The sequence below is a fragment of the Bactrocera neohumeralis genome, chromosome 5 (genome assembly GCF_024586455.1).
Source record: "Bactrocera neohumeralis isolate Rockhampton chromosome 5, APGP_CSIRO_Bneo_wtdbg2-racon-allhic-juicebox.fasta_v2, whole genome shotgun sequence".
NCBI classification, from domain to species: Eukaryota; Metazoa; Arthropoda; class Insecta; order Diptera; family Tephritidae; genus Bactrocera; species Bactrocera neohumeralis.
The window spans coordinates 66,570,551-66,598,460 of record NC_065922.1 but is presented as its reverse complement, the minus strand read 5'-3'; the positions used below and the strand labels follow the sequence as shown (position 1 = coordinate 66,598,460).

The following is a 27,910-nucleotide window of genomic DNA, read 5'->3' as shown; positions in this document are numbered from 1 at the left end:
TTTTTTAATTTCGTTTTCTTCTTTTTTTCCTTCTCTTTTTCGCTTTCTTACGTGATTCATTAAATTGTCTTATATGATATACAATAAACTGCTTAAAATCGCCACGTTCGTACGAACGCAACGTTACCGTTATAAAAATAAATGTATTAACATAAAATAATAGTCTTAGCAAAGGGTTTCCTCCATAGATGTCGTCGTTGAAAATACCAAATTGCTCCGAGACACTTTGCATGCAGAGTATGTAGAGTATATATTGCGCGCGATGTAGATCGTGAAATTTGCCGCGCGCCAACAACTCCAACACAGCGGTGTACGCATGTTCAACAAGTCAGTGATCGATCAATGGACCCCAGAACATTTTCGATATTTTCGTCTCGTCTTCGGTTAGGAAAAATTGACGTCCCAAATGTAGAAACTCCTTTAAGGACAATTGGCCATCGCCATTTTTGTCTATCACAGCAAAGGAAATAGCGGCATCTTCATCCGAAAGACCCAGACAGCGGAAGAATAACTTATACTGTTCGAGATCCAAGTGGCCAGTGTGATCATAATCAACGGCCTGCAAATAAAAAACAACGAAATACATGCATTACTTAACTGTAATTAAATATCAATTAGTTACGAAGTAATTACCTTGAATAAATAGGGCAAAAAGCGTCCAATGCGCTTCTCCAACTGTTCGTCGTTGAGACGATGATGCACCTCCACCAAGAACTGCTCGGCAGTCACTAAATTATATGGCGTAATTTCGCCGAATTGCTCGACCCACGTTTGACGCATGACCTCTTCGAACTCAGCCGACATCTCGGGCGTGAGATGACCCAAGTCCGTGAAGCGCTTGGCAATCAATTTGTAGTCGTCAAATGAGACAACGCCATCGCGATTGACGTCGAGTATGCGGTGGAGCGTGCGCATTTTGCGACGCCAGAACTCGGAATCGCCCTGTAATGAGAGAAGAGAGAGATGGACAGTTAAAAAATTGCTTTTGGGTAAATAATATATCAGGCTTATATTTAAAAATTAATATAAGTAATTTTATTTCTAGAATTTTTATAGTTAAAGTAATACCTATTTCATAAATAATTAAAAAAAAAATATTGAAAAAATTATAACAATTTTAAAGATAAATTTCAAAAAAAATAAATTAATTAAAAAATTTATATAATTAAAATAAATTAGTTTTAATTCCATTTTTTTCTTTTGAAAAACCTAAAAATAATTAACAAATAATTTATTTCGAATAATAATTTGTAATGTACTCTAGTATATGTATTTACCGTTAGCATAATATACAATAATAAATTCGAATTAATAAAGAGGTAATATTCATTTCAAATTAAAGTAAAAACTATAACAATTTTAAAGATAGGTTGAAAAACATTATACTAATTTAAAAATTATTTATTAATTTTTTGTTATTTTTTTTTTTGGAAAACTAAAACTAACTTTAGTTCCAGTGCATTTACCTTTAAAATAATATACAATATTTAAACTAATTTAAAAGTGCAAGGGTAATTTTATTTTATTATTTGGCTATTATTTTTTAATTTTAATATTTAAAAACTAATCAAATATTTTAATTTCAGTACTGTTATCCTAAAAATTATATTTAAAACTATTTAAGAAGAAAAAGTAATATTAATCTAAAAATGAACTAATAAAATAGTTTTAACTCTAGTACTTAATATTGAAATAACTTTCAACTCTTTAAACCGATTAAAAAATATATAATATATATATTAAATAAATAGATTAAAAAAAAATTAATAATAAAAAATAAAAAAAAAATTATTTTGGTTAAAAACAAATTTTTTTTTGCTCAAAAATTCAATTAAAATGTTAAATAAAAAATAATAATTTTAATTCTAGTAATTTTACTATTAAAATAATATAAATTTTTTTTAACTCATTTAAAAATAGTAATAATGTTTTTAAAATTAATTAGATTAATTAGAACTAATAAAGTAATTTTAATTACCTTAAAATAATATTCAAATTTTTAAACGATTATTTTTTGTTTTTTTTAGGTTTTATTTTATTTATAAACTATTACCAATTATAATTAAAAAATAAAAAAATTAACTTCACTTCTTCTAACGCTAAAATATTAAAAAAAAGTTAAATATTTTTATATAAATATTCAAATTTCAAATTTAATACTTTTGCAACTAAAATATTATTAAATGTTTTAAGTTAGGTTTCTTTATTAATTTTAGTAATTCTCTTTTTAGTTTTTTTATTATTTTTAATAAATTTTTTTTTTTTTTGATTTTTAAGCTATTCTCTGTTTTTTCAATTTAATTTTTTTCTATTATAAGATTTATATGTATATAATTATATTATATATATATACACATATTTTTTTCAAATTTTAGTTTATGCATAGTTATTTATTTTTCTCTACTCGTTCCTTTCTCAAAAAATCTAAACCCGTTCGGCGCATGCAAATTAGTTGCTTAGAAACTAGTTGAAAAGCCGACATATTAATGGGTTGACAAGCCACACTTAAATAGCGAAACAATACAGTTTCAGTCTGGTTTTTTGTTGCTTTAGCATCTCATTAAACTCATTAAAAATCGGCATGTGTTTTGGACTTTTAAGCATTCAGAAAGCATCCGAAACACGCTTATTTGCATAGGTGGGATAGGGCAAAGAGAAAAAGTAAAAAAAATTCAAAAATAAAATTGAAATAAAAAAATTAAAAATATACAAATAAATTATAAAATTATACAAGAACTTAATAAAAAATACAAAAACAATAGGACGCTGCAACAAAAATTTATTTGAACTGATTTTTAGTGCTATCGTCTAGGTAGTATTATGAAAAAATATTCAATTGGTGTTTGTATTTATATAAAAAAATCAGCAAACTGGTTATAACTGTGCCCAGACTATGTCTGCTCTATAGAAATGTATGTATGTATATTAAAAAAATAACAAGTGTTACCAGATGAAATAATTAATAATCTGCATTAAAGTAAAATAAATTAAAAATACAGCAAAACTAGTTGGAGGCAAAAAAAAATGTTGTTTTTTATTTGCTTTAATAATTTTAAAATGTGAAAAAAATATTTTTCTTTTAATTAAAACTTCTTTTTAAAAGAATTAGAGAACAACAACACAACTAAGATAGTGTGAAAGAAAAAATTTTAATAAAAATTTATTTTTAAAAAACTTTAAACAGTTATATTTAAAAAAATTAAAGAATATCGCTTTTGGTCAGGGACTACAGCTAACCTAAGAACTTAGGCCGTCAACAGTTCGCCAAGCTGTGACCCTTGGTGGCCTGAGCTCAGCCTAAAAGAATAATAATGCAACTAAAATAATTTGAAAAAAAATATGAAGAAAAATTGAAAAAAAAACTAAATTTTTTAAAATATATAAGTATTTATATTTGTACTATTATTTACAATTATATTACAAAAAAATTAAAACTTATAATTAAACATATATAAAAGATTATTATATGTATATAAAACTATAGAAAAAATAAAGAGTAACAAATAATACAAAAAAAAATTGAAAAAAAAATAAATATTAATAAAAATTTATTTTTACAATAAAAAAAATTTCGAGAAGGCATATTTAAAAAAATTAAAACTTATATTAAAAAAACTGTAGCACAACTAATATAATTTGAAAAAAAAATAGTGAATATTAATAAAAATTTATAATATTAATAAAAATAATATAAAAAAATTTGAGAAAAAAATAAATGTTAATAAAAAATTATTTTTACAATAAAAAAATTTTCAAAAAGGCATGTTTAAAAAAATTAAAACTTATATTAAAAAAACTATAGGACAACTAATATAATTTGAAAAAAAATAGTGAATATTAATAAAAATTTATAATATTAATAAAAATAATATAAAAAAATTTGAGAAAAAAATAAATGTTAATAAAAATTTATTTTTAATAAAAAAAAACTTAATTTAAAAAAATTAAAACTATATCAAAAAAACTTGTAATAATTTGAAAAAAAAATATTTAATTTAAATTTAATATAAAAAAATATAAGAAAATAATAAAATTAAATTAAATTAAAATACAACTTAATAAGTCTATTAATTGTTAATAATTTTAAAATATTTTATTTTTTTTTTTAATAAATACTTTTAATAAATATGTATTTCTTTTATGCTATTTTTAAATAAATATTCATATATATATAAATTTAATGTTAAATAAATATTTTTTTTTTATTGTAATAAAATTATTATTTAAATTTATTTTTATCAAAGAATGCTTACCCTCGCACTGTACTTGGCGCGTACGCTTGCACGTTTTTGTTCAAATTCATCGTCGGAATCCGAATCGCTATCACTGCAAAGGAAAGAATATTAACATTATTGCCTTAAATTGAAAAGAAAATATATATACTATATACTTGTAATATATTTCTAAACACGCCAAAATTACAAAAAAGAATCATATTTACACAAAAATATTAATAAAAAATATATATTTAATTTAAATGAAACTATAACTTTTAATAATTAAAAATCTGTTTTTATAATATTTTTACCTCTCTTATATAAATATTTAAAAATAAATATATAAAATTATTTATTTTTTTTTTTTGTGAATTTTTGAATTATTGAAAATTAATGTGTTTAATGAAGAATTATTTAGAAACAAATATTTATATGCGATTTCAAGTTATTTTTATATTTTACAGCCAAAGTCCCCACCGCTAGTGTTGTTATATATTACAGGTAGCATATACATTTATAATTGTATTTTCTTAATAAATAAATAGTTATTTTGTATTTTGTATTCTAGTCTCAACAAAGAAGGAAAATCTTCATTTATCTGTGCTTTCTTCGGAGTTTACTCACCTTTCTTCGTCACGCTTTGATGATGCTACCGTGGACACCTGTTTCTTCGAGCTACTTTTACGCTTGTTTAAATACGAATTGTTCACCCTGGGCTTCAACAGACAATAGCTGCCGTTGCAGACGGGCCTCATAAAACCAGCTGTGGGCAGCGTTGCAGCGTTGATAGCTGTGCAAGTCGAGCGATGCTGTACAAGTGCAACGGTGGAATGCTGCAATGAACAAAGTAGAATTGAACTGATTAATTTGTGGAGAAAACGGCGGATGAATAATAGCGGTAATAACAAAGAACTGTAATATACTTATGAATGAACAGGTGGTTCGGGGAAAATGAAGGAAATTGTTTGATGAGTCGATTAAAGCGCTTGAAATATTTAAAATTTGATTTAAAAAGTCAACAAACTACCTTAAATGAGTAATATTTATGTGTTTGAAGAAATTTCTTATATTTATTTTACATTTAAATTGTGTTTACAAAGTCGCATAACCTCACTTTCTTTATAAATGAACACATTGTAATCAAATATTATATAACTTTTGTTATGTACATAGTATATGTAACATACAATTCTTAAAATCGAAATCATAAATTTTATTTTGGGTTTAAATACAAATAAATAAATAGTTTTCACAAGTCACGCCAACTTTGTAAATATTATAACTGTATTGTGCTTCAAATTTGACTGCTCTGGTTTGGTGATTATCTAACTATCGTATGTCATTACAATTCAAATGGAATGCATCTGCCACAAAGTGAGCATAAACTTATTTGCTTTCACATACTGTGTGTGTTATATATATTATCAATAACCAAAGTGAGGTTATGTAATATTTGTGCCCTTAATTTATGTGCATATATGATTTGTAAATATGTATGTGGATCAATGATTAGACAGTGAACACGTGAGCATTACTCAATACTAAATGAATTTCGAAATATATACATTAGAGTGATTCAAAAAAAAAAATATTTTTTCGTTTCGTACTGGAAAAATAGGTTCTTAGATACCTCTAAAAAGGCCTCTCCAAACATCAGTTTTTAATTGTAACGGGAAGGTCCTCCTACATACAGTTTTCTATTTTTTCTTATTATCAGATAGAAAAATTTATATCTCGCTTCCAACTACTTGAAAAAATATCTTGTTCCTTAAATTTTGTAGGAAATTGAATGCTCTACAAAAAAGGTCTATTATGATTTTTCGTAAACCCAACCGTTTAAAAGATATTAACGGTTGAAGTTTGATTATTTTTGGGAAAATTTTTTATTTCTTATGAATTTTATAACTCAATGAAAAAAATCATTATGAATAAGGTTGTTGGAGAGGCTTTGTTAGAGGTGTCTAGGAACCTATATATAATATGTACATATACATACTAATACATACTAACATAAGTGCACTCAATTAATTTACAACAATTAAAGAAAAAATTAACTCTTAACCAACTTTTTTAGTTAATATTCTTAAATTTAATTAAATAACGTAACTAAATTACTTATTATATACTTAAGGGGGTATTCTTGTCTAAGATTTTGAAAAAATCGATTTTTTTTGCATATCTTGAAAGTTTAGACTTTCAAAAATATGACCTTGGAAGGATTTTTCAAAATTCGACTTATTTTCGGAGATACAGCCGATTTTGTGACGTGGCGTCCGTGTTCACTAGAATTGTCTCCTAAACTTTAAACGCGTTTTTCTCAAAACTGACTTTTTCGAAACGATACCCACGATTTCTCAGGTTCTACTGGACCGATTTACTTGAAATTTTTATAGAGTCTTCTTTATAGGCTTGTCTATGGTTGGAACTAGCCCCATCCCCATAATATAATATATATAATAATGCCATATTACTACTTTTGTAAAATAACACGATTTAATAGCAAAAAAATAGTGAAAATTCTCATTTTTTCGTGCCTCTGACTACCCCTAACCCCTTAAGACATAATAATTTATATTTATTTACATATAAATTTTATTATTATTTCAAATTTATGGATAAAATATTTTCTACATTGCATTCTATATTTGTTTAATTTATTTGTTTTGTTTTTAAGCGAAATAAAATATTCAAATTAATTTAAAAAATTTATCAACAACTTATTTTATAGAAAAAAATTTCTCATTTTATAGAAAAAAAAATTAAAAATTATTTTTTTCTAGAAAAAACTCTTTTTTCTTAGTTTTACGTATCAATTTTTATGTTTCATTGTTTCTTTTAATTGCATTTATTAACATTTTTAATTATGACTATTTATTTTATTTATTCAAAATTATTTTTTTTTCATATCCAAAATTTCTGATACATTTTTTCGTTTTTATTTTAACAAATATAAAATTTTCTTATTAATTTTGTTTTCAACACATAAAATTTTATTTTATCATTTCTGTTGTTAAGAAGAATTTTCTTAATTTCCTTTGAACAATTTTTAATATTATTTTTTCGTATTTTTAGAATAATTTAAAAAATAACTTGTGTTTATTATTTATTTATTTATTTTTTTTTTATTGCAATAATTTCATTAATTTATTTTGATGGTTTTTATTATTAAATGTTTTTTTATACCAATAATTTTATTAATTTGTGTTATGTTATTTATGTTATTAATTAGAAATGTTAAACTTATTTTTTCGTTTTGTAGAATCATAAAATATTTAAAAAATATATCTTTCAAAAATAATTTGATTTTCAACATGGAAAATATAATTCCTTTTTATTTTTCTATTTATTTGTTTATTTTTTTATTTCAAAACTTATATTAATTTACTTTAATTGTATTTATTTATAAATATTAAAATGATCATTTATATATATTTGAATTTCACTTCTAAAATCATTTTTTTATAATTATTTATAATTATTGTTTTAATAAATTATAATTTATTTTTATTTTTTTAATTAAGTTTCTTTTTTTTGCACATTCAGTAATTTTTTTCTAATTGTTATCTTTTTAATGGTATTTATTAATAATATTAATATTAATTATTTTTATTTAGAATCATAAAATATTTAAAAAATATATTTTTCAAAAATAATTTGATTTTTAACATGGAAAATATAATTCTTTTTAATTTTTTGTATTTATTTGTTTATTTTTTTATTTCCAAAAATTATATTAATTTACTTTAATTGTATTTATTTATAAATATTAAAATGATCATTTATATATATTTGAATTTCATTCTAAAATCATTTTTTTATAATTATTTATAATTATTGTTTTAATAAATTATTTATTTTTATTTTTTTTTTTTTTTTTTGCACATTCAAATTTTTTTCTAATTGCTATCTTTTTAATGTTATTTATTAATATATTAATATTAATTATTTTTATTTAGAGTCACAAAATATTTAAAAAATATATCTTTCAAAAATAATTTGATTTTCAACATGGAAAATATAATTCTTTTTAATTTTTGTATTTATTTGTTTATTTTTTTATTTAAAAATTATATTAATTTACTTTAATTGTATTTATATGTATATAAATATTATAATGATTTTTAGTCGCAATTTTAAATTAATATTATTTCTCTTATTATTTATATATATTTGAATTTCACAACTAAAATCATTGTATTTTTTGTAATTATTGTTTTATTAAATTATAATTTATAAATATTTTTTTAATTAAGTTTCTTTTTTTTGCACATTCAGTAATTTTTTTCTAAATGTTTTTTTTTTTAATGTTATTTATTAATAATATTAATATTAATTACTTTTATTTAAATATTTGTTTTTGTTATTGATAATTTATATAACATATAATAATTTTATATTTCAAAACTGTATTTATTTGCTTTAACATTTCCTTATTATTGACTTCTTCTCATTTTCTCTTTGGTTTTTATTTTTGTACTGTAATAGGGCAATAATTTAGTTTGTTTACTTCAACGTAGCGCCGGTTTCGAAAGTATTTATTTGCCAAGTTTTCTGGCACAAGGCACACGCTTGTTTATGTCTGTATTTATGTATGTACATATGTACATACACATACGCATTTATGCAAATGTCGTGTGTTGTCGTTTACGACACATCTTCAAGCGCCGTTAAACCATTTGGCTGTTTGCCAGTTATGAAAACGAAAGACTTCAACAAAAGCAACGAACTTGCGACGAAATGCTGGTATGTATGTATGTATATATATATATACATATTTATTTACAACTATTTATATACCATATACTTATTTATATGAATTAATTGCTTAACTGTTGCTTATCGCTATTCCATGCACACACACTCCCATTTCTATACTCGTATGTATGTGTATAAATACAATATGTGAAGCTTTTCTCAAAAAGCCGAATTTTATGTTGTTTACCGTTGAAAAATGCAACCAAAACAAACTTTCTTCGTGTAAAAAAAATTACGGTTAATTTTGTTTACTTCAAAGTTCATTGACTGGCCGAAGTTAATTAAAATGTGTGTCGTGTGCAACTATTTGGAACTAATGAACGTTTTGTTTACTAACTTTGAAGGCGATTTAACTAATGAATTGCAGTTTAATATGGCAGGAATACGTATTAACTATGTACAGTTACACTCTAAGAGACTTAAATATTGATAAAATTTTATTTTTTTAAACGTATTTATTTTTAAACTATTTTTACGTAAACGTATGTGACTTCAAAAAGCCTATTTTATATGAATGGGGGTGCTGATAAGCGAATTTAAATTTGTGCGGGTCATATGCATATACCTACATATAAAAAAAATGTATAAAGAGAACCAAAATGCAAAAATTTTAAAATAAATATATATGTAGAGAGAAAATATAATGTTTTAGAAACAAAAATAAAAATAAAAAATTGTATGATAATGTAAAAATCTAATCAAAATAACAAACAAAAAAATCTAAGTGATGCACATTCAAATATTAAACGAAAAGAAAATTTAAAAATAATGGATATCAATTAAATGTAGTTAATATTAATTAGTATTACAAAAAATATTAAATAAAACATATAATACAATTACAAAATAATATAATATAAAATATTTTATAAAATTAATGCTTATTGTAACTTAATTTTAATAAAAAAAAGTTTTAGTATTAATTTTTTTTCATTTTTTAGTTAATTTTTTTGTTTGTATTTTATTTATCTATATATACATACATACCTACCGGTTTTTGTTTTTTACTTCTTTTATCATTTTTTAAATAACTTTTTTTTGTATTTTGTTTTGTTTCTTATTTCTTTTATTATTAATTATTTTAGTTTTTTTTTATTATTTGTTTTCTTTTGCTTGTTTTTTTTTTATTTTATTTATAGTATATATACATACACACACATATTTTTTGTTTTTTATTTCTATTATAATTTTTTTAAATCATTTTTTTTATATTTTGTTTTTTTCTTATTTCTTCATATAAATTTTTTTTATTGTTTTTTAAATAATTTATTTTTTTGGTACTTTTTTGTTTTATAATATTTTTTTTTTTAATTTTTTCTTTGTCTGCGCTTTTGAGATACTTTAAACCCATTTATTGCTTACGGCTGTCAATAAGTGCATACATACATACATACAAACATACTTATGCTGTTTAGTAGCATAAATAAAATATTTTCAAATACAAACATGAAATAAGTGGAAAAACGAATAGTGTTTATATACATTTTTTGTAGTGGCTAATACTCCAAAAAGCAGAAAACAAAAATATTTACACTTTTAAATAAAGTTTGTATTTCTAATGGGTTTTTACAGTTATTTTCGCTTTACCATTTGTTTGCTGAAGTGGCGAGAGAGCAAGTGTTTTGTCTGTCTGGTTTTTTCTATACTTTTATTTTCGTTTTCATTTCTTTATTTTTATTTATTTTGATTTTGTTTTATATATTTTTTTGGTTTTTGTTTTTTATTTTTTTTGTTTTCGTGATATATTTTTTTCTTTTATAAATTTTGGCTCGAAAGCATAATGGTTGTGCAAATTTGAGTTTTACAAATAATATTGTTTGTGACTTAAATAGGCAGGATTTTGGCGAGATTTTTTATGAAGAAATTTGTCAATTTTTTTTTTAAAGAAAATTAAATTTATTTAATGACAAATATACAAGAAAAAGAAAATATATACGTATATAAAAAAAAGTAAAAATAAAATTAAAATATTTTCTTTAAAATTCTTAAAAAATTGTAACAAAAAAGCTTAAAAGAATAGGAAATATATATAAAAAATAGTAAGAATAAAAATAAAATTTTTTTTTAAATAAAAATTGTGACAAAAAAACTTAAAACAATAGAAAATATATATAAAAAATAGTAAGAATAAAAATAAAATAATTTTTTTTATATTAAAATTTGAATTAAAAACAAAGCCTAAAACTAGACTTAGAATTCTGTTAAGTATTTTATATACATAAATTTTTTGTTATATTATATTGTTATATACTTATTTAGTGTTTTAATGCTAATTCTAAAAAATATAAACAAATATTTTAATTACAAAACTCAATTTTCATTTATTTTTCTTTTAATTAAAATTGCAAAAAAAAAATATATTAATTTTTAATACCTTTAATAGTATATTAATTTCATTTTCCTTTTAAATAAAAGTTCAAATAAATATTTTATCAAAAATTTTCAAGTTCATTAAATTTTTTTTGTATTTTTAATTTTATGATTGGTTTTTTATTATTATAAAATATATATATTTTGTTATTATTATTATATAATATATATATTTTGTTATATATGTATTTCATATTTTATATATTACATTTTTTTTTTACTTTTAATTCATTACAGTTTTTTATGTATTTTTAATTTTATAGTATTTATATTTTATTATATACATACATACATGTGTATTTCATATTTTTTATGTACATTTTTTTTTAATTTTATTTTTTTATTTTTAACTTTTAATTTATTACTAGTTTTTAATCACCTTTGCCCATTACCTATACATACACCTGCATATATGTACATACATATGTATGTATACTTGCAAGCATACATTCATACATATTGATTTAGCAAATTATTCAAAAGACCTCGATTTCTTCTTTTTCAATTCGCATGCTCGCCGAATGCCACACGCAAAATACAAAGGCAACAATAATAGCAACGGTTTAATGAAGGCACCAGCAGCAATTTTTAATTAATGAAAAAACAAAAAAAGCGGAAATTTTGTACCTTAAACCGTGAAGCGACTCAAAACAAAGATTTTGGAGCGTAAAGTCTGTTGTTCATAACAAGAATATACTAAAAAGTGAACCAAAAGGAAACTGAAGAAAGATATGACACTTAACTGACATAAATAAGGATAAAGATGATACGACTTTAGGTGAGGGGTTAGAGCTTATTATTTATAAAATCATCTATTATTACTTTTTCAATACTTATTTTGTATTTTTATAATTTTTTTATTAATCATTCATTAATGATTAATACCTTTTAATATTTTTTTTCTTTAAATTTTTTTACTATTATATTATTTATTGTACTATTTGCTTCCATTATTATTATTTTTTTCTTATTTCATATTTTTATTGTATTTTTGTATTAATCTTTTATTTTAAAATTTTTTATTAAATTTTTTTATTTCTATATTATTTCTTTCATTATTATTTTTTCCTTATTTTGTATTATTATTTTTTTTTAATACTTTTTTTCATTACATTTTTTTATTTTTTGTTTTTTCATATTATTTTATTTTTAAAATTTTATTTTTACATAATTCTTTTTATTTGAATATAAGAATATTTTATTTTCATTATCTTTTTTTTTTTTTGTTATTTATTATTTTTTTAACATTATTATTTGTTTTAGTATTATATATTAACATTAACATTTTTTAAAATAATAAGTTTTTTATTTGCTTATATATTCTTGCTGTAAAAAAATTCTTAGCTTTAATTCCCTACTGGGTCTCTAGGTGCTAAGCTGCCACTATTAATCGTTCGCTTTGCATACAACATTGACCTGTTGCTCGCTAATTGATTTCGTTTATTGTTTAAATAAAACGTTCTTTTGCCGTTGCTGCTCCTAGTACATCAAGGTTTCGAGACTTGAATTTGTTAGCAATTTCTAAGTTTCGTGTGAGGTTGTCCATCGTAATTTTGTTAGTTTCTTTAGAGAAATATAGATTTAGAGAAATATATCTAGTTAAAAATAAAATATAATCAGCATCATTTATGGCTTCAAAGCCTTTTCTGGAAAAATTCCGAAAAATAGAGAGAGCAGTTGGGAAATATTTGCCTCCACAATCAAAAAATCATTGTCGAAAATTTTGTAAAGGCAAAACAACACCAACTACATATGGTGCATACATATGGTCTGTATGTACTATATTCAAAACTCAAAACACGAACACGTGTTCGGCAGAAGCCAAAAAACTGTTATAATAAATTTCTACGTATACATATATGTTTGAGTACAAATGCAACCCTGTGTAGTGATAAAGTAAGCCTAATAACCAAATAGGCCGACAATAACCAAAGAATGGAAGAAAAACTAAGAAAAAATATTTTTATGTGCACTATGACATATGTATAGTACATATGTAAGTAGTTGTGCTTGTATGTATGCAGACTTTACAGATAAAGCGAAACGAGTGTGTTTAATCTTTACAAAGTTTCAATATTTCGAAATAGTCAAATATAAATGCCAACGAATACAAATTTGAATATACATACACACATACATATGTACATATATGTATATGTATTTATATAAATTTCAAAATCAATCTACATGAATGTATGTGGTATATGTGTACTTATGTATATGTAGCACATATGATATCTACATACATACATACATACATATATATATATATATATATATATATATATATATATATATGATGTCATATGTGCTACGTGCATGTTTAACTACACATACATACATATACCACATACATTCATGTAGATTTTTTTGAAATTTCCCGCACATTCGAGAACACTCTTCTCTAATGAGTTTGAAGTTGAAAGAAGTACTCGTATTAATTATAGTTTTTTTTCGAATAAAACTCATTAAGTGGGACCGATAAGTGTGTAAGATTAGACATGGACATGCTATTCACAAAATGTAGCAGACATGTTGTTGTGTTGTATGCCTGTATGTAAATGCAGATACTGCTAACATAAGCCTTAATTAAAAATGTTTGCTGCAAGTATTTTGTTTTCCATTTTCAATCTACAATGCATAAAATCAAAAATTTTGTAGAAGAAAGAAATTTTTAATTTTTAAAAAATTCTACAAAACAAAAAATTCTAATTTTTATAACAAAAATACTTATTTTTGGTATTTATCAAATAATGTCTGAACTTATGTTTGGACTTTTCACACTGTTTGTAAAATCTATTATATAATATTTAATTTAAAGCAAAAATATTTTTTAGAATAATTGTATTTTGAAATTTTCTTATAGTTAGAAATATGCAAAAAAAAACAAAAATTAACGAATAAAACTTTAAACTCTTAAAAAAAAATTTATAATATATTTTTATAAATATTTGGTAATTTCATGTATTTTTAATAGAATTTAAAATTTTTTTTTTTTTTCTTATACTTTGAAAATTTGCAAAAAATAACAACAAAAGAAAAAACTTCAAACTTTTTTCAACACATTTGTTTTTAAGATTTGGTAATTTCACGCTTTTTTAAATAGAATTTATTAAATTGCCTATAATTTAACGTAAACATATTTTTAAAAATAACTTTGTCTGAAAATTTTCCTATAATTAACAGTTTGCAAAAAAGATAAAAACGAAAGCAAAAAAATAGCAAACAAACAAGTTTTAACGATTTTCACCAACGATTTTGTTTTTTTTTTTTTTTTATCAATTGTTTGTAAATAAATTTTCATATATTTTTTATTAATTTATTTTAATATTTTTTTTAATAAATAATAAACTAATTTTAATTAGTAACTGATTTTCTACTATTTTATTTGAAAAAATTAATTAAAAAATGTAAGTAAACTAATTAAAAAAAATAATAATAAAAATAAATGTAAACTAATTTATAAACAACTGAAAATATTTTTTTTTATAAATTAATTTTGTTTTAATTTACCACAAACAAATTTTAATTAATATTTTTTTAATGAAACATACAAATTATTTTATTTATATTATAAAATTTCTATACTTGAATAAAGTAAGTAATAATTATAAAAAATTAATTTTAAACCATTTTTTTTTTAAATTATTTTTTTTTTTATAATTTAATTTACATTTTTTTTAATAACTTTTTTATATAATTTTACTTAAATTTTTATTATTTTTATTTATATCAATTGTTTAATAAATTTAAGAGCAAAATTATTTCAATTACTTTTGTTAATTTCAAATCTAAATATTTTTAATTGATTTATTTTTTATAATTTAAAAAGATTTTCATTAAATTTTTTAATTATTTTTATTTATATCAATTGTTTAATAAATTTAATAGCAAAATTATTTCAATTATTTTTGTTAATTTCAAAACTAAATATTTTTTGATTTATTTTCTATTTAATTTAAAAAGATTTTCATTAATATTAAAAAATAATATTTAATTTTCCAATTATTTTTATTTATTTAATAAATTTAAGAGCAAAATTTTTATTATTTTTATTAATTACGAAAATTTATATATTTTTATTTGATTTATTTTTTGTTTAATTCAAAAAAACATTATTTTATTTGTATATGAAGTAAAACAAACTAGCCCAAGTTTGCGGAAGAAGCTAAGAACACAAAATAGTTGAAAAAAAAATTCTCAAAATAAATGCGACCTGCATTAATAAGATCTACTGTACTGAACCCACCCTTTCTTAATTATCAGTATCATTAAAATGTTTGATTTTGAAATTTATTAATAAAAAAATTGAAAATATCAAAATAAAAAAATGTACATACATACATTAACACTCAAACACAAAAGTATGCGTACTCTGCTAAAAAATATAATATATAGTATATTTTCCCTAGTTAAGGTCAATTTATAACAATAATTATATTAATTTTAATTGTTTAATTTTTTATTTTTTTAAACTTCTAATTTGTGTTTTTAACACACCCATACTTTTGTGCACGACTGTAGCATGTAACACTAACTTCAAACTTACATTGGCTTCAATGTCCATGAAACAGTGGGAGATTGCAGCATTGCCCACGGCGATGCTGCGTTCCAGCATTTCTTTGGAAGTGCGCAAAAAGCCACGGCTCATAATTGCAAAAGCCATTTTGTTGTGTTAGCTTTTCGTCTACAACACGATATTAAAAACGCCAACTTTTTTGATGGAAATAATAGGCAGGTATTTGAAAGACGCACACACAGAAAAGCACTGCAGACACTATCAGGATAGTAAGTGTGTGATCATTTAAATGTGTTTGCTTTATTTGGCAGCGGTTTGAAAATTCGAAAACAGATTTTGAAATTTCAAGCAATAGTTTTGATATTTTTAAGCGTTTAGCTTACACAATTTGCAGTCACTGTTCTCTTTAAATAATTTTTTGCTAAAAAATAATTTTCGAAAACTTGAAAAATTCACACCGACAAATTTTTATTTAGTCTTGCGCAGTTTTTACACTGTTTGTATTTTCGAAACTCTCTTCACAACACAATTGAAACACTTTTTCGCTTTCTTTCACTTGAAAATTTTCAATTTCTTGTGATAGTTTTTACTTTGATTGCAAAATTATAGTATGTTGAGTTGTTTGCTTTTTGGTTGAGTATTGAAACTCTCGCAGTTTTTTTGGAAAATAGTACGACCGTTCGCTTCAGCGTTCGAATACAATTTGAACGAAACTCCTAGGCGGCACGCACGAATAAACCCCTGCCACGCTGCCCAAAAGCGCAGCTGGCGTTACAACGCAGTCAGTGACGGCAGCGCAAAGAGCAGCGGCAGAGTTGTTGTTTATGGCTTTGCCGCCACATACACGTACACACATGGAGTATATAGGGAACTGGAAACATAAATATAAATGTGTGAGTGCTCAAATATATGTATGTATGTGTCCATACATACATATGTGTATCTGAATGTACGTTTGTATATGTGTATTTAGTGAGCAGCAGCACAATAAAGGTATTAATTCAAAAAAACAGACGCGAAAAGAAGGGTGTAACAATTGGAAACAAAAACAAAGCGAATATATGTATAATTTTATGTGTATAATACATACATACAGATTTATGTAAGCATGTGTAACTTGGAGTAACAGAAAATATGTGTACAAAATAAAATCGAAAACCGAGCCAACTCCGATTTTAATGGAATACAAATTTTTATACATAAGTCAAATATACATACATACATATATACTGTACTTATACGTAAGTACAAGTATCATCTCTCGATCCAGATTGCTTGCAAAGTAAAGATTGCTACTTTATATACATACATATATTTTTTGTATGTTTGTATGTACATACATACATACATATGTATTCTTAAAATGTTTTTGTAGTTCAAAACACGTGTTGAGAGCTAGAAGATCAATTTACACACATAATATTAAACATTAGGGGGGTACTTAAATGTAAAAAAGGAAATTATTGGAAGAAATTCCATACGCCTGAAACTATACCTCGATACTACGTGATAGAGCTAGAAAATTAATTTATACACATATAATATAACATTAGGGTGGTTCTTAAATGTAAAAAATTATTGAAGGAAATTCCATGCGCTTGAAACCATATCTCGACAATACGCGATCTAGTAAAATATAACACATATGGAGTTTGGCTCAAAGTGGCAGATGTCAAAATGTGAACTTCGCTGTGGCTACTTTTGGACTAAAATATTTATGGAAAATTAAAAAAAAAAAGGTATTAATATATCTCCATGATGCTACCGATTCAAGGCAACGAGACGACCTGAAAAATTTATTAAATTGATTATTTATTAAGTTCCATCCTAAAACATTTTTTAGCTAATAATACAAAAAAAATAAAAGAAAGGAGGCAAATAAGGATTCAAAAATCATGAAAAAGCAAACTCGACTTAGCCAAAAAATTTTCAATAGCTAATGAAAAGTAAATAATTATGTGTATTGAAGTTGGGATAGTTTTTCAGAAAAAAATATTAAAGCAATTTTTAAGACTTAAACGCAACATTGATATCACTTGATAAAGCCTACAACGCAGTTGACTTTCTATACTGGTTGGAAGTGTTTAAATTGAGTCTCACAGGCGTCAAGATTTAAATTTTTTTACTTTCGATGCACCCTAATAGTCTCTAACTTGAAGCAATATTTAGTTTTTATATCTTTAACATTGATTTTTATCCATAGAAGGGCACAAAAATTAAACCAAAAGTATATTCGAATTTTTTAGTACCACCCTAAAGTAGGTATTAGTAGGTATGCTATTAAAAAAAAGAAAATAAGGATTAAAAAATGATAAAATAGACGCTAAGCCAGTCTAAAAAAAGGGCTAAGGAAAAACACTGAAAGTCCTTCATTCAGATGAGGTCAACATAGCACAGTAACTTTTCCACAATTTCACAATAATAATAGGGAGTGAATTTGGAATCAAATAAATCCCTGTAAAAAAATATACAGAAACTTTTGTAAATAATCTACAACTATACAAAATTTCGTTATGTTTGAAAAATAAAAACAAGGAAAAACATTTACTTCAGTTGCATCGAAGCCGTAATACCCTTCACAAAAAGTTTATATGGTCGCTATAGTGCTCCGATTGCAAACATTTCTTCGGAGATTGTACTGGTGAACAATAACTTAAGCCAAATTTAGTGAAGATATATTTAAAAATATATAAGTTTTACATATAAGAACACGATTTTGATAACGATGATGTCTCCGACGTTTCCTTCTGGATGTTACAAACTCTGCGTTAAACTCTACTCTGGGTATGATGATTTTTCGAAACTAAAAGGTATTATTTGGCGAAATGGAAAATCAGGAATGGCACTTTCTGTAATATAAAATTCAATGGACATATAAAAAGTTATAAAGAGTGCTAAATATGAAAAATGAAAATCATCGATTTTTAGAACTGTTGACTGCTTGTTCACTATTACTGAATAATTAAACTCACCAACATACACATTAAACCAATGGAATGCGGTTTCGCACTTTGACCCAGTTGCATCCATTTTAACTAAACACATCTACAAAATCTTGCATTGCCGCTTTCTTTGCCCGAAGTATATCAACAAAAATGAGATTTGATCCAAGCTTGACAGTAATTGGCATAAACCAGGCCGATTATTTACTATTGAAACAAATTTTTTCTTGAAATATTGTATTTAAAATAAAGTCAGTGTTATGGCACCATCACTAATGTGGCAAAAATACTAACATATAAATAGTCGTACTGTGTTCGCCGAAAATAGTATCCCAAAGGATGCCAACAAGTCTATTTTTTGAAGAAATAAGGGAGGGAGAACGGCTACAAAGCTAGTGTTTGGCCCCGAAGCACAGTCGAAAATCCGTTTTTTGTTGTCTCCTTGCCAACGTGGACACCTTGTGACCCCTGCGCTCTTAGCCGCATCCAAAACATTGCTTCGCGAAATGGAATTTTCATGGTCTAGATACCATTTTCAGGTCTCTAAGTGATCAAGGTTCAATGCGCCAAGTTGCAATTGAGCCCACAATAAAATAGCAATGAAAATTATGTTCCAGTATTACTTTTCCCAAGAGTTCGTGCTTAGCAGTTACAAGTTTTGTTAATATACATATACATATATGTACATATGTATATGTAGCTATATAAATGTATGCATGTCTATATATATGTATGTAAGTATTTTTGTACTCAAAATGCCGACTTATCACATCAGTCAATGCCTGCCCAAGTGATAAGCCGCCCAAAAGTGCTTATATATGTATGTATGTGTGTAATCATGTATGTGGGTGTGTGTGCCTGCGTGCAGTGCGACAGCAAACGAATCAGCCTCTAAATTAAAAAAAATAAAAAACAACAACAACACGCCAGATAATATATGACCGCATATTGAATGCGAGAAGACGAATTTCATTTTAATGGAAACTAGGTCACACGCATACATGCATGAAAATGTGCTGCAATAGTTTGAGAAGCTAAGTATGTGTATATTTGTATGTAAATATGTGTATTGTATTTACAATGGACAAGTATTTAAAAAAGCATAAACATACACAAAAGTACAAATACATACATAGATATGTGTATGTATATATGTATGTATGTATATGTGTGCGCTTATAAATGAAACTAACGAAACGGTGAAAAACATTTAATCATACAAGCTTTATTTGAAGGTGTATATAACCGCCTTCATATATATGTACATATGTACATATGTATGTATGTACATTTATATGTATTTAACTTGTAACCAAAAGTTAAGAACAAATGTGGCATAAAGATTTAGGAACAGATTATAAATTATAAAACAAGTATGCCGTTCCCTTAACTTCCGCACACATATGCACATATTTTTATACCAATACACATACATACATATATACATATACATACTAATATATATTTATTTTATGCCAAAAAAGTTCAATAAGTACAACGGAAAAACATCTTTACGCACACCCACAGAAGCACACTCATACAAACGCACAAAACTATAACAACAAAGCAACAAACCGCTGCAATGAAAACAAAATTAGTATAAACAAACATACAAATGTTTATGTGTGTGTATGTGCAAACATTTGATGCCGAAATAAGTTTGTTTTCAATTACCTTTTGTTGTTGCTGTTGTTATTTTAGTAAATACAGCAGTTATTTGTTTGATTTATGGCCAAGTATCAAATTTGATATTTAAATTAAACTTAAATACCAAGAATTGTGTGCCTACATGACTGCCGGCACTGGAACTTGAGCAAAAAACACACATGCATATGTATGTATGCTCACATATTTGTATGCATGTACATATATATATGCCATTCACAGTTTTTTTTTTGCACAATAGCTTGTAGTTGCTTTATTTTGACAGTTATTTATTAAAAAGCAATCACGTAGTATTTTTGCGCAAGGTAAGTTTCAGAAAGCATCACGACACATCGCAAAAATTATAGCCAATGACGTGCAAAATAACAGCTAGGCGGCTTGTTTTTTTTTTTAAGTAGGGAAGCATCAAAAGCCAGATTGCGAAACTTCAATCCGCTAAACCTAACCTACGCCCAACTTCAGACTCTCCCACGGAACCACCTCATAAAGTATGACTTTGTAGGAGTGAAGTCTCCTCTATGGCAAGGACTGACGAACGCCTAATCTGCTCATATGTATGTACTATGTAAGTACATATTTCTCAGTTTTGTCATGATTTAGGCTGCCGCTTCGCTGACATGACTGTCGTCAAATTTTCCAACGTAAAACTACCACTGCGAGTTGCTTCAAGCTTTTTCATTGTACTTAAAAAGTGAGGGCAATGAAAGAATACATGCTCAGAGTCTTAAAATCCCTCTGACCACGTCGGACAATTCGGACAAATATCGTGCTGGAATCTGTACAGATAGCTTCTAAACCACCCATGTTCTCTTTGTATTTGGGTTAGGTAGAAATCCAGGTCGCCAAGTCGTATGTCGATCCACAAATGGATGTCTGGTATCAGTCTATGGGTCTCCCGTCTTTAAGTGAGGTTTGCCACCGCTGCTACCATTTTGTTAAGCTTTTGACTCTCTTCTCTTTTGGCTCCTAAAAACGGCTCTGATAACTTGTATACCCGCTCGTATTCCTCACCCTGGATGTCAATGGGCATCGTACTGCCTATTACTTCAGCAGCATCGCTTGATATTGTTCGAAAAGCACTGATAACTCTTAGTGCCGACAGCCTGTGCACAGCGCTTATTTGTCTGGCATATGCTTTAGTGCCTAGCGCCTGGATTCATATTGGAGCCGCATATAATACAACCGATCTCATTAGCTTTGCAATTAAGAATCGACGGCTGGAATGCATGCAGCCTTTAATAAGGTGCTTAGAATTTTATTAGGTTTCTCTGCAGTGTATTCAGATGATCCTTAAATTTGTGGTTTAAGTCCATTATTACTTCCAAACACTTTAGTTGTGGTTGTTAATGAATCTCACACTCCCCTATGGTGAGAGATATACTCTCTTCCACTTTTCTAGTACTTATGAGTGAGACTTCAGTCTTTTGCTGTGACTTATGTACATATGTACTTACAAAAAAGGATAGTCGAAGTTTACGGTTACTTTGCCAAAGGAGTCAGCACTAAAAAATTTAAACTACAGCAAGAAAAAACGATAACTTCGGTTGCACCGAAACTTTTGTATCCTTGTATCCTTCACAAAAAAAAATTGTATGACAGCTACATATATGCTATAGTGATGCGATCTTTTTAGAGATTACACCATTGCTCTAGACAATAACTCATGCAAAATTTCTTGAAGATATCTTGTCAAATGAAAAAGTTTTCAATACAAGCACTTGATTTCGATCGTTCAGTTTGTATGGCAGCTATATGACTTTTTGTTTCTCGACAAATAGGAAGAAATGCACATTTTATATCGGTTCAGAACTTGCTGAACCCACAAGGTTTTTAAGAAAATTTCGTTCTCGGAAAAAACTAAAGAGAAATTTTCAAATTATTCGAAACTGGTTCACCGCGATCTCCATTGCACCAATCAGTAAATACTTAGAATAACTGATGGGATCTGGGGGCCAGAAGTGACCAAAGGGCTAGCTTGTGGACTGAGACAACGAGAGACAAAGGTTTCAAAGAGGGAAGAGAATTCTTAAGTAGTGTTCCTGATATATTTTAAGAAAATAACTAAGTGACCAACGATCGAGGTGTAGCAGATGTTGAAACATGAAATTTGCATTAAAGGAGAAATTCACATTCGATATGACAATACAGGCATAACAACGAATTTCTGTAATACTTGTATAATATATTATTTTACTTATTCGTATTCTTACATCGGTTTTGAAAGCTGTAGAAGAATGATACAAGTAAAAATAAAGCAGAAACAGGATCCTCTTGTGCTTCTGTAAGCTGGTTTGATGCTGATCCCCTGCTCGCGAAGAGGTAGCGAATACAAGTATATGTAATTTACCTGCAACCCATCTCAATATACATATAAGTGCGAGCATTCCAAGAAACCTTAGGTGAAAGAACTCATTCATCGTCTGTTTGCCAATTCATCCTCGACGCCTCTAAAATGTCATCCAGCTGCAGGTGTACGGCAGATCCTTTGGCCGATTGAAATACCTATAGCTTTACAAATTTCTTATATGTATGTATGTAAGTACCAAGCGTTCGCCTTTTTCGGTTTCAGCATATTCTTTGTAAAAGAAATGCTGCAAAAAAACATTTTCCACAATGACAGGTTAAAATTGCCACTCCTTAGCCTCTCTACACACACGCACGCAATATGAATTGAGGTGCGCAATTAATCTGGAATTTTCGCCATTGTTTAGTCCCTCAATCATTGCTGAACGGAAAACAAGCGCAGCGTGTGACCTTTTCGGATTGCAAAAATAGCTGCGCATGTACACAGTCTACTACGCACAGGTATGCGACTCGGCCAAAGGCATGAGCAAGGTTTGTTGTCTAGAATTTCAAGCGAAGAAATTGCGCAGTTCCATAAACATCAGCCATTCAACCGGTGGAACTTCTTCTGCGAAATTCTGCGCCGCATACACATTCACCTTTTGGCTTCATAAACTCACTACACACATACATACATACATAGCGTACATACACGCACGAGTGTAAGCCATATAAAAAGATTTGCAGCGATATTCCGGCCGGCTTAAAGAAAGTGGCTCAAGCCAGTGTGCGGTGGAAAAAGAAGAGTTTAAAAGAAATATGATAGGAGATATGGATAACTATTATATACATATGTATGTTACCTATGTATGTATGATAAGCGAAAGATAGTGATAAAAAAGAGGAGCAGCAAACTAAAAAATGAAAATGTAGTGAGGCAGAAAAACTGGTTTGAATTGTAAACTCTACAAAAAGTCGAAAAAGAAATAAGTGGAAGGCATGGGCTCTAGCTAACTGGCTGTAGCACAGGTAACTTAAGTATATGTATACATATATATGTATATTAATTATCTAGTTGCACAAATATAATACAAAAGTATGCACAAAACACATGGAAAAGAAAAGCATAAGGCACGACATAGGAGAACGGTGGCAAGTCACTAAAAAGGGGCCTTATTGGTGTGTAGCACTGTTATGGGAGCAATTATAGGAAATTAATGCCCGGAACCACCTTATAAGCACATCCACTTCATTATAACAAAAAAATCGAATTGTAATTTTTTTACACTTGGGGTACTCACAACGTGTCATAAAGCATCGTAAAATAATAACATCATAAATTTTTATCCCATGAATGACGATGATAACATGTGTACCGAAGCTCCCCCAACAGGCTCAGCTGCTCGGATACTTGGCAGCCGCATCGGGCGGATACCGACGGTGCTCGTAGAAGGAGGAGAAAATTAAAGGCCGATTGCCCCCTCTACCACCAGCCGGTCACCCTGGCGAAAATGATGACCCTGGCAGTAAAGGCTTAAGCTAGCCTAAAGTGGTATCTGAGGCACCTCCGGGAGTGGAAAAATCCTAAGGTAGCGGAGGTACTAGCGCAAAACAGAGATCAGAGGAAGTAGAGGCTCCCATGCATCGAAGCAGTGCAAAGGAGGCAAATCCACGTCCGTTCGTGTACGAGATAGCGGTTCGCGGAGCCGCTTCCCTATTAGCGCAACCCGATATATGTAGTATTATGTATACATAAATAGTAAGATAGATTCGCCATATACATATGTACATGGTTACTGAATCAAAATATTCGGTAAGTAAAGTGTACAGTCTAGTTTGTCTATTTAATCGTCTCTCTGAGCTCTAACACTGATGTTTTCAAGCTTTGGAGGTATCTAATTGAACATTTTTAAGCAAATTAGATACCAAAGCATATTTATTCCTTGTAAGTCAACGATTTTTTCTTGGAGACCACAATTCCAATAAAATATAGATGTATTCCCAGCCACCATCGAATAGATTGTGCAGACGAAAATCTCACAAACAAACATCTTAAATTTAAGTTTGAGTACCGAGGAATGATCTCCTTACGAAGAAAGTTTTTTTTTTACAAAAATCGTATATGGCTGAATATATCGTCACCTGAAATGCAAAATAACGTAACAACATTTTCGGAAATTTACAGTGTCGTGAATGAAACACGAAATAAAATGGAACATGAGTAAAAAAAAAAATAATTATATTGGTTAAAACTGATTTATACCTGAGTGCAGAACCTGAAAATGTTGAACATATGTAATATTATGTATGTAATTTGAAGTAGTGAAGCGTAATCAATAAGACACTCAATTTCGAATTTTTTGATGATACGTTGTTTTGCATTTCAGGTGACGATATATAAGTTATTTCTCTCTAGATATATATTAATATATCGCGGTATACATGTTCCAAATAAGGTTAATATAGAGTAAGGGCAACTAAACGCGACGATAATAATACATAGTTAATATACATATTCTACATACATATATTAAGTTAAATAATTAAATATTTACCAGGCTCTGAAGGGAAAAATTTGTTTCTGAAGCCTCCATTCTCAGTTTGAACCGATCATCTGACTTTGATAAATAATGTCCATAACTTAGTCCTTTTCAGGTTAAAATTGTGAACGTCGAGAATCGGTTTCAACACTTCTAAGTTATACGATTTCCGAAGAAACTCTAAATATGACCTTTAAGAGAACTTTAGTAATGTAATCCCGAACTGTTCTCGATTTACCGTGAAGTAAAGCAGTTAGAGTTATTGAACTATCCAATCAATATTTAAGTGACCCCAAAAGGTCGGAATGAGTTTGTATTCCGGCTTTGAACGAAAGAAAACAGAGCTCAATTTAGTATTGATTGGGCGATTAGCTAACTGCTCTATTATAAAGTAAATTTTACACAATCAATGGTTAATATTAAATATTAAAATTCACTTAATTATTCTCCAAGTAGTATTTTAATTTCATTTACAAAAGCAAATTCTTTTTGACACCTGTCACTTACTAATTGTTGAAGCTAAATTTAGTCAATTTCTTAATAATCCACTAGTACTTGATTTAAGGGGGTAAGGTTAATTCGAGCGAAAAAAAGCATATTTTCAATAATTTTTTTTAAAGATACAATCAATATTTATTTATTTGTATAATTATAGCATAATTATATGATATTTAAAGAATATTCTGTGAAAGTTTCATAGAAAAATATTAAAAAATGAGCCGGTGACAGAGCATCTTCCAGACCTTCCAAAAAAAAAAAATTGATTAGCGGTGAACCGCATAACTCATGACTGGATCATTTGAAATTAAAAAACCAAATTGATTTGATTAGTTGATAAGTTTCTTCAGGTAACGCTGTCGAGTTTTTTTTTTAACAATGATTTTTCAATTTTTTGCAACGTTAGGAACTCAAAATACTGATTTTTCACCAAAAAATCAGAAATTTTATTGATTAAAAATAAGTTGCAATTAAAAAAAAAAGAAAACTCGACAGCGTTACTTCACAATTTATGTAGAGAAAGACTGTGCAAACTTTCAAAAGAATCTGTTCAGTAGATTTTGAGCTACAGAGTTCACCGGCTTCGAAAAAGTGAAGTGTGAGAAAAACAGGTTTAAAGTTTCACAGCCGCTCACAATCAAATCGGAGGGCGGAGACTTACAAGTGTATATCTCCGTCAATTTTGCTTTAATTGTTATGAAATTTTCACAGAATAATCTCAAGATATTGTACATTTATATAAAATAAAAACAATAAAAATGCAAAAAAAAAAAAATACCTTACTACGCCCTTAACTTATTATTTTAGAATAATATTGTATTCTATATACATATGTATGTATGCATTTATACCGAAAAAGTTGGGAAAATTCACCCCTTTATATAAACATACATACTTAAGTAAAAATTGCTACTCTTCATTGCAATTAGTTAATATTTACCATTGACTGACTGCCTGACTCTACTACAAATATTTATATTTTTTGTAGAGACAAAATTATATTTCTTTCAATATTGTATCTGAATAAGATATACATACATATGTATAAGAAATGTAGGCCTGTCAGTGTAAATTGGATTTACCAAAAACTTGTTCATACAAAAAAATGTTATGTACATATATATTCATATATACATATCTGTGTATTTGTACAGCAACATAAATATGCCCTATAAATGGTGTTAATTTGTTTACTTTGCATTCACATTTGGTTTCAACATTTCCAGAAAGGTAAAAAAATACCTGCCTTCAACAGCGGCGTGACTCCAACGACGAACAAATGGAAAACGCCAGAAAGTAAGCAGTTGGTATGTACAAACATACATACATATGTACATATATATTTATTCCAGCGCGTGCAATAAGAAAGTGGTAACAAAACAAAACCATTAGATACTTGCGGATACTGCTATGCATACAAATTCGTAAATATTTTTTTATGCGCTTAAGACTATTCACCTTTTCTCAGTTTGTTTTCGTAGTTTCTTATACCATTTTTTTCTTTAAAAAAATATGTAATTGAAAGGGCAGATAATTACATAAGTAGACACAGGTAAATATCATACACAAGCAAACAAGCATAAATATATACCCTACATATATATTTTTATGTCAGATTTATATTATTCATATTAAACCAGTTGTAAATGAGCTTCAGTTTAGTTGCCAAAAAGAGTTGTCGTTGGCGTCAGTTATTTTCCTTAATACAATCTTTTGAGCTGAACTTCCGGTTTTAAAAATTGGAGAGCAGTGAATGTCACTTAAAATAATCGATTTAATATTCGAATTGAATTAAAAAAATGTAACTGTACAACACGCTTTTTATGCATTTTGATATTCAGCGCTTATTATTTATTTAAGTTATCATTCTCTTAAGCTGAATATGCGCTGAATAGTAGAAAGTCTACAAGGTATGATATAGAATTGTAATTCTTCAAAACCCTGAAGTAAAGTTTCACTCTAAGAACGACGCTTTTGAATTCAGCGCCTTATTCAGCTACCATTTTCATTATAAAAATGGCGCTTTAGTATTCAACGCTTTATTCAGCTACCATATTCATTCTCAGAGCAACGCTTTAGTATCCAGCGCTATATTCAGCTATCATTTTCATTCTAAGAATG

General features: G+C 26.8%; 1 protein-coding gene across 2 annotated transcripts; it reads right to left on the bottom strand.

Moving 5' to 3' along the window:
• On the bottom strand, positions 1 to 27,336 carry LOC126760477 (sarcoplasmic calcium-binding protein). 2 transcript variants are annotated; one of them, XM_050476122.1, is made up of 5 exons: positions 27,036 to 27,336; positions 4,842 to 5,050; positions 4,254 to 4,326; positions 634 to 942; positions 1 to 559 (listed from the first exon to the last, which is right to left on the bottom strand). In XM_050476122.1, exons 1-5 carry the CDS (start codon positions 27,108 to 27,110, stop codon positions 329 to 331), a joined length of 897 nt encoding a protein of 298 aa, XP_050332079.1. In that variant the 5' UTR covers positions 27,111 to 27,336; the 3' UTR covers positions 1 to 328. The 2 variants fall into 2 exon arrangements, with proteins under 2 accessions (XP_050332079.1, XP_050332077.1); XM_050476120.1 differs by lacking the exon at positions 27,036 to 27,336 and adding an exon at positions 15,892 to 16,735.
• Positions 27,337 to 27,910: the final 574 nt, after the last annotated feature.